Genomic DNA, 9,011 nt, shown 5'->3' on the forward strand with positions numbered 1-9,011 from the left:
GATTCTCCCAGTCTACCTGCATGCTGAAATCCCCCATAACAATAGTAGTAACATCTTTGCGACAAGCCAATTTCAGCTCCTGATTCAACTTACATCTGACATCCAGACTGCTGTTTGGGGGCCTGTAGATAACTCCCAAGAGGGTCTTTTTACCCTTAGTATGGATAGCACTGAGAAATTCTGACTCTACATCCCCTGATTCTAGGTCCCCCCACGCAAGGGACTGAATATCATCCTTTACCAACATGGCCACCCCACCCCCTCTGCCCGTCAGTCTGTCCTTACGATAGCACATGTAGCCTCGAATATTCATTTCCCAGGCCCTGTCCACTTGAAGCCATGTCTCAGTTATCCCCACAATATCGTATCTGCCAATTTCCAAAAGAGCCTCAAGATCTCCGTCTTATTTCTAATGCTTCGTGCATTCATATATAGTATTTTTAATTTGTTACTGCCCTCACCCTTCCCATCAACTCCTATTTCACTCAACCTTACAGTATGATCCATATTTGAGTCTTCTGCTTCATTGATACAGTAGTCTTTCTTGACTTCCCGTGTTCTAACTTTCCCTTCAATTTCCTTCTTAAACATCCAGTTTGTCTCCCCCCCCCGCTACTTAGTTTCAACGCAGCTGTGTTGCAGTAGCAAACCTGCCTGCCAGAATGCTGGTCCCCAACCTATTAAGGTGCAAACCATCTCTCTTGTATAATTTATGCTTACCACAAAACATACCCCAGTGATCCAAGAATTTAAGTCCTTACTTCCTGCACCAGTTCCCCAGCCACACGTTCAAGTCCATTATCTCCCTGTTTCTGGCCTCACCAGCCTGAGGAACTGGAAGCAAACTGGAGATAACCACCTTGGACATCCTGCTTTTCAGCCTTCTTCCTAGTTCTCCGAAGTCCCGCTGTAGTATGTACCTCCTCTTCTTCCTGACATCATTTGTGCCGACATGTACCACTACCTCTGGCTCTTCACCTTCATCCTTGAGGATTTCCTGCACTCTGTCTGTGATGTCTTTAACCCTGGCACCAGGAAGGCAACACACCATCCTTAAATCCCACCTGCTGCCACAAAAATCCGGTCAGTTCCTGTCACTATGGAGTCCCCTATTACCATGGCTCTGTGCGATGTCCGACTCTTCCACTCTGCCTCCATGCCAACTTTTGATTGACAGACCTGGTCTCCTCATGGACTGGTAGTGTCATCTGTCTCTACTGTTTCCAAAAGATTCAACTTGTTCCTGACAGGTACTTCCCCCGGGGTCTGTTGCACCTGTCTCCTCTCTGCCTTCCTCATTGTCTGCTCTCTTCTGTTTGAATATTTCCTTATGCAAGTCGATATAATGTATTGCCTTCTAAAGCTTATGTAAAAATTGCCTGAGGGAAAAAGCGCTATAGAAATGCAATTAATTCCTGCTGTCTTGTTAAGAATACAGAGTTAGAGTGTATAGTTTTTCTTTCTTTAAAACTCTGAATGACCTTTAAGCTATGACTTTCTCAGGTTGATCTGAAGCCTTGCAGTAACATGGATCTTGCAAACATGGACACTGAGGCTTGCTCAGATTGAGCTGGATGATCACAGTAACGCAAACAGTATAACTCAGATGAAAGATCACCTCCTACCTCCAATCTGGGTTGTATTGTTTACATGGCATCTAGTCAATTTTAGACTCATAGTCATAAAGATGTACAGCGGACATCTTCGGACCCTTTGGCCCAACTCTTCCATGCTGATCAGTCAGCATAATGGAATCTTGTCCTGGCTGCCAGCGTTTGGCCCATATCCCTCTCCACCTTTCCTATGCACATACAAATGCATTTTAAAATGTTGCAATTGTACCAGCCTCCAATACCTCCTGTGTCAGCTCATTCCATACACACATCACTTTCTGCGTGAAAATGTTGCCCCTTAAGTTTTTCTTTAAAAAAATTCTCTCTTACCTTAAACCTACGCCCTCTAGTTTTGGACTCCCCCGCTCTGGGGAAAAGACCTTGTTTATCCACTCTATCCATGCCCCTCATGATTTTATAAACCTCTATTAGGTGACCCCTCAGCCTCCAATGATCCAGGGAAAAGAGCTCCGGCCTATTCAGCCTCTCTCTGTAGTTCAAACTCTCTAACACTGGCAACGTTCTTGTAAACCTTCTTTGAACCCTTTCCGACAGCAGGTTGAAGTCAGTGTGTCGGTTATATAACGCTGAAGTAAATACCGTAACAAGCTACTGGTTACAAAACACACTCGTGCGCGAAGCATCAGTGGAGATGAACCAGCCTTTAGTTAATAGCGATAACCACAAAATAAATCTACAATCGCACTTTACTGTATTATTTAGCAAATTGTACAAGTTTTTGTGCCCTACCTTCTCTTCCGAATAGTTTCATCCTGAAATAAAGTAATTGCGAACAGTGAGGACGGTTGTAACAGAGTTCAAGGGGAGAGAGGGGGGCCGAAACGAGCAAGCGCAACACGGAAGTGTAAATGTATTCCCGAAAGAGAGGCAAAATAAACTGGAATTCAACAGCAGCCGTTTACACATACACGCACATGTGAAACGGCAACATAATTGTAATGGGGCTTCCCGGGGATAACAAAATGAGAGTTGGAAAGGAAACAACAACTAAATAAAATACTCAGGTCAGGTGTGACATTCCCCAAACGTTGCCGTGCATTCCGCAGGTATGTTGAGGAGCCAGTTAGCCCAGTGGCAACCGCAGAACATACGCAAAACATAATCAGTCATTTAGATCTACTACTATCTTTTTAGCAAATGTTATATTTGTTTTCCTTTTATAAGTTATTGAATCACTGAACTGACTCACAATGTGTTCTGTCGCCTTCAGAAATATCAGCTCGTCTTTTTCCTCCATCAGTTTCTGCAACTTTGAGAGTTTCTCCTCAACAGAATTTAAATTCTCCTGAATCTCTCGAAGGTTTTTCTCCATTGGTTCTACAACCCTCTCCTCTTCTTCCCTGAGGTCTCTGAGCAAACGCTGCTCTTTCTCAGTGAGAATCTGGTGCATTTTAGTGAACTCGGATGTGATGTGGGTTTGCAGACTGCTCCCCTGCTCCTACCAAATGAAATGTGAAACCTCATTAATGTCCCGCGATAAAGGGAACAAAACTAACCCAGATCCCAGAAAATCAGCACAGGGAGAGCTCACCCTCACTTCGGAAATCTTCCGTTTCTGGTTCAGTTCCGTTTGTAGAACCGCCGATTTCTTCTCTGTGAGAGAATCTAAGGAAGATTTCAACTGATCCTGGAATTGGAGAGAGAGAAAAAAAACACAATTAAAATGTTAGACAGTGAAATTATAATAAAACTCTAACCTTTTAAAATATCCCCCTTTTACCTTGTACATCTCTACAGCTTCGTTCATTGGTAGGAAGTCATGCTCTCTATGTTCCCGCGAATCTCTACAAATCAGACAGATCAATTTCTTGTCAGTTTCACAAAACAGCTTCAGATCTTCTTGATGTTTCTCGCAGCGAATTTCACTTTCCTTCACTTTCGGATCCAGCTTTAACTTTCGAGTTTTCTCCGCTAGGTTCGCTAAGGCCCGGTTTACCCTGAAGTTTCTTTCAGTAAACTCCTCTCTACATTCCGGGCAGGAGTTTATCTCCTTTTTTCCCCAACTCTGGGTGATACAGGAGCGGCAGAAGTTGTGTCCACAATCCAGTATAACCGGATTGGTGAAAAAATCTAGACAAATGGGACAAATTGCTTCCTCGGTGAAAATCTGTAGCTGCTGTTTGGAAGACATGATCACACTCAGAACTTCCTGATTCAAATCCTCATTACTTTGGATATTCATACGCTGCGGAACATCTTCATTTCCAAGATTTCCTGGTGAGGTTCACTGCAATAGTCGTATAATTTTTATTATATCGTGAACTATGCCTTCAATTTTCTCACGGGTCGATAAAAGTTAGCGCAGTTTGGAGAATAAACAGAGTACAGACGGGAAGAATTCAGTCCGCCGAAAGTGGGAGAATTGCATGTAATGTTGTCAAGGACGAGAGTGGGAGTTTCAGGAGGCAGAGAAGGGCGGGGTCGAGACGAGATTACATTTTTCTCCAGTCTGAGCTCGTTTCCGCCTACCAAGGCTCTAGTGAACCTGTCACACCCGGATTTCTAAAGATTTAAAAGGTCCCTGAAGAGGCAACCTTTTCATGCAGAGGGTGGCGTGTGTATGGAATGAGCTGCCAGACGAAGTGTTGGAGGCTGGTACAATTATAGCATTTAAAAGGCATCCGGACGGGAATATGAATAGGGAGGGTTGAGAGGGATATGGGCCAAGTGCTGGTGAATGGGATTAGATGAGTGCAAGGTTTGTGAAGGTTGTGAAAAAAAAATCCATGCAACGACTGCCAGAAACACTGCGTAGGTCAAACAGGAAGAAAGGCCACCAGGATACACAAACACCAGCTAGCCACAAAAAGACAGACCCTCTCTCCCTCTTAGCCCTACACACTAAGGAAAAAAATCCACAATTTTGACTGGGACAGGCTAAGCAAAGACATGCCAGAGAATTCCTAGAGGCCTGGCACTCCAACCACAATGCCATAAACAAACACATAGATCTAGATACCATCTATCAACCCCTCAGAAAATGAACAGGAAATGACATCACCACAAACCCCTAGAACCCTATCCAGGACAAACATCTAAATAGAAAGCAGGAGACAACAGCTTCGCTTCACTTGGAGGTTGCCACTGATGATGTTACCTAGCCAGGTAATGAAACATCTGGATATCAAACCTACAGCTCAGCAAGCAAACCTACACCCTAGGGACTAGATGAGGTTAGGATATCTGGTTGGCATGGACGAGTTGGACCGTTTTCATGACTCTATGACTCTAAGTGACTATGTTCCTCTGAACTCCACCGCATTACCCTCCTCATCCCGAGTGTGAATCCTCGGAAGACCGGGGTTCCCTGGACTATATGGCAGGAATCACTTTACAATGCAGACAACATGTCTCATTCCAGACTTTCACTCACACTTTCAATGAGAGGCTCTTTCCTTTCTTCTATCCGGGAGGGAATATCGATTGGAAAAACTCAGCCCTGCTGACAATCTGCAGGATTAAAGGGCACTGACAGATTCATCCCATAATTTCACCCCGTCCCCCTGCCTCCTGCCAGCTGTAAACTGATGGGGGTTGGACTCAGTCACAGGGAGTGATAGAAGCCAGGTTAACATCCGGGAATAAATCCTGTATTGGAACCGGGAACTGAAAGGTCAGCAATCAGATCTACACAACAGGGGCGCTTGGGGATGGGGGAGTGGGGAAGTTGGTAGTGGTGGAAGTTGTGAGAAGAAAAAAATCGAAGTTCATTTGTAGAGAAGTAATTGTTGGTAGAACGAGCTGTGAGCTGCAGGAACCCGGGATATTCCAATCTGCAATATTTCCCAACAGGTGGAAGGTGTATGAGATGAATAGGTGCCAGAGAGGCTGAACAGGCTGGGGCTGTTTTCCCTGGAGCATCAGATGCTGAGGAGTGACCTTATAGGGGTTTTCAAAATGATGACAGGCATGGATAGGATAAATAGGCAAAGTCTTTTCCCTGGGGTCAGGGAGTCCAGAACTAGAGGGCATAGGTTTAAGGTGAGAGGGGAAAGATATAAAAGAGACCTAAGGGGCAACTTTTTCAAGCAGAGGGTGGTACATGTATGGATGAGTGCCAGAGGAAGTGGTGGAGGCTGGTATAATTGCAATATTTAAAAAGCATTTGTATGGGTATATGAATAGGAAGGGCTTGGAGGGATATGGGCTGGGTGCTGGCAGCTATTACAAGGGGGCATAGCTTTAAATTAAGGGGAGGTAGGTATAGGACAGATGTTAGGGGTAGGTTCTTTACTCAGCGAGTCATGAGTTCATGGAATGCCCTGCCAGTAGCAGTGGTGGACCCTCCCTCATTATGGGCATTTAAGCGGGCATTGGATAGGCATATGGAGGATAGTGGGCTAGTGTAGGTTAGGTGGGCTTGGATCGGCGCAACATCGAGGGCCGAAGGGCTTGTACTGCGCTGTATTCTTCTATGTTGTATGTTCTAGGTGGGACTAGATTGGGTTGGGATATCTGGTTGGCATGGATGAGTTGGACCTAAGGGTCTGTTTCCATGCTGTACATCTCTATGACTCTAAGCATTAGAAGCGGCATCATTGCTAAGATATATTGGTAGAATTAGAATATTTGACCCATTTACCCCTGTCCACATTCATAGTTCATGAAAACCCTGATTTTCTGGAGATTCATACTTTGGGTGAGGAGGGTAGTGCAGGAGAGTTCGATGGAACATAGTCACTTAGCGTCGAAGAGTCACGGAAACACACCTTTCGGCCCAACTCGTCCATGCCGACCAGATATCCTAACCTCATTTAGTCCCATTTACCAGCAGTTGGCCCATATCCCTCTCAACCCACCCTATTCATATTCCCATCCAGATGACTTTTAAATGTAATTGTACCAACCTCCAACACTTCCACTAGCAGCTCATTTCATACATTTATTGAAATGTAAATAAGCACAGTTCTTTACTACATCGCAGAACAGACAACAGGACGGTGAACCTATCAACAAAGACGGCATACTCAAACAAGTGGACCTGTGCCTCACAACATACTTCACATTCAACAACCAAATATATGAACAAATCAACGGCACACCCATGGACCCACCCATCTCTGGACTCATAGCAGAAGCGGTAATGCAAAGATTAGAACGTACTGGCTTTTATTGGTAGAGGAATTGAGTTCTGGAGTACTGAGGTCATGTTGCAGTTGTATAAGACTCTGGTGTGGCCGCATCTGGAGTATTGTGTAAAGTTTTGTTTGTCATACTATAGGAAGGATGTGGAGGCACTGGAACGGGTGCAGAGGAGGTTTACCAGGATGTTGCCTGGTATGGTAGAAAGATCGTATGAGGAAAGGCTGAGGCACTTGGGGCTGTTTTTATTGGAGAAAAGAAGGTTTAGGGGTGACTTGATAGAGGTGTATAAGATGATTAGGGGTTTAGATAGGGTTGACAGTGAGAATCTTTTTCCATGTATGGAGTCAGCTATTACAAGGGGGCATAGCTTTAAATTAAGGGGGGGGGGGTAGGTATAGGACAGATGGTACGGGTATGTTCTTTACTCAGCGAGTCGTGAGTTCATGGAATGCTCTGCCAGTAGCAGTGGTGGACTCTCCCTCATTATGGGCATTTAAGCGGGCATTGGATAGGCATATGGAGGATAGTGGGCTAGTGTAGGTTAGGTGGGCTTGGATCGGCGCAACATCGAGGGCCAAAGGGCCTGTACTGCGCTGTATTCTTCTATGTTCTATGTTCTAGGTGGGACTAGATTGGGTTGGGATATCTGGTTGGCATGGATGAGTTGGACCGAAGGGTCTGTTTCCATGCTGTACATCTCTATGACTCGGGCTTATGCCTGAAACATCGATTCTCCTGTTCCCTGGATGCTGCCTGACCTGCTGCGCTTTTCCAGCAACATATTTCCAGCTATTATAGGACAAGCCAAACAGAGAACAGCCAGGGAATTCCTAGAGGCATGGCACTCATCCACAGATTCAATCAATAAACACATCGACCTGGACCCAATATACCGACCACTGCAACGGACAGCTGGAACTGACAACTGGAAGCAGCAGAGACAAACCACTATAAATGCCAGAGGAAACATCACAGAAGTGCTTCACAGGAGGCTCCCAAGCACTGAGGATGTCACCTCGACAGGGGACAAAACGTCTGCAACACAAATTCCCAGCTCGGCGAACAGAACCACAACAATGAGCACCCGAGCTACAAATCTTCTCACAAACTTTGATTTCCCCCTCATTCAGAAGAATGTGCTTGGTAATTTTGACAATGCTTGGCAATTTTGAGAGCATCTTCTGATTTAGACAGACACTTCAAACAGATGAAATGAGGAGTTTCATATCAGAGGATAAGTGAATAATTATGAAATGTATTTATTGCAATGTAGTCAATATGTTAATGGATGTAGGTTTGTTCATTGAGCTGAAAGGTTCATTTCCAGATGTTTCATTACCTTACTGGGTAACATCTTCAGTGGACGTCATGCGAAGCAATGCTGAAAATTCCTGCTTTCTCTATATATGTTTGGGTTTTTCCTGGGTTGATGATGTCATTTCCTGTGGTGAAGTCACTTCCTGTTCCTTTTCTCAGGGGGGGTTAGATGAGGGTCTAACTCTTAGAGTTCTGGTTGGAATGCCATGCCTTTAGGAATTCTCATGCATGAATTCTCATCACCAACCCAAAGAAACCCAAACATATAAATAGAAAGCAGGAAGTTTCAACATTGCTTCGCATGAGGTCCATTGAAGATGTCACCTGGTAAGGTAACGAAACGTCCGGAAATGAACCTTTCAGCTCAGTGAGTAAACCTACATCCAAAACCTCAACCTGAGCTATAAATCTTCCAAAATTCATCAATGTGTTAATTTATGGAATAGGTATATTGTTTGCCTTGACCAAAAATCATTCAAATATCCTGTTTTGTACTATAGTGCTTCAATGAAATGCCTTGGAGTATTTTATTTATTGAAATGCATTACATACATAATAGTTGTTATCATTTTGTTTTAACATTACATAGCTGAAACTTTATATTCATCAAAGACACAATTCGATCTTGCAGGTAGAAAATTTAATGTAATAAGGAAAGCAGGGCAATTAATGGCTTTGTGCGTGGGAAATCATGTCTCACAAACTTGAGTGAGTTTTATGAAGAAGTAACAAAGAAGATTGATGAGGGCAGAGCAGTAGATGTGATCTATATGGGCTTCAGTAAGGCGTTCGACAAGGTTCCCCATGGGAGACTGATTAGCAAGGTTCGATCTCATGGAATACAGGGAGAACTAGCCATTTGGATACAGAACTGGCTCAAAGGTAGAAGACAGAGGGTGGTGGTGGAGGGTTGTTTTTCAGACTGGAGGCCTGTGACCAGTGGAGTGCCACAAGGATCGGTGCTGGGCCCTCTAC

At 44.4% G+C, this 9,011-nt stretch overlaps 1 protein-coding gene across 2 annotated transcripts in view; it reads right to left on the reverse strand.

The window, feature by feature from the left end:
• The window catches only part of LOC122541432 (zinc-binding protein A33-like), a 69,882-nt gene extending 65,853 nt beyond the window's left edge, over positions 1 to 4,029 (reverse strand). Inside the window, exons 1-4 of one of the 2 annotated variants that reach the window (XM_043678199.1) lie at positions 3,355 to 4,027; positions 3,166 to 3,261; positions 2,824 to 3,072; positions 2,364 to 2,386 (exon numbers count right to left, since the gene is read on the reverse strand). In XM_043678199.1, the coding sequence (XP_043534134.1) occupies positions 2,364 to 2,386; positions 2,824 to 3,072; positions 3,166 to 3,261; positions 3,355 to 3,816 (830 nt within the window). In that variant the 5' untranslated portion in view covers positions 3,817 to 4,027. Of the gene's footprint in view, positions 1 to 2,363; positions 2,387 to 2,823; positions 3,073 to 3,165; positions 3,262 to 3,354 lie in introns of both variants that reach the window. The other variant, XM_043678200.1, reaches the window with a different exon arrangement.
• Between the last annotated feature and the right edge of the window lie 4,982 nt (positions 4,030 to 9,011).

This window comes from Chiloscyllium plagiosum, chromosome 37, assembly GCF_004010195.1.
Source record: "Chiloscyllium plagiosum isolate BGI_BamShark_2017 chromosome 37, ASM401019v2, whole genome shotgun sequence".
In the NCBI taxonomy this organism is placed as follows: domain Eukaryota; kingdom Metazoa; phylum Chordata; class Chondrichthyes; order Orectolobiformes; family Hemiscylliidae; genus Chiloscyllium; species Chiloscyllium plagiosum.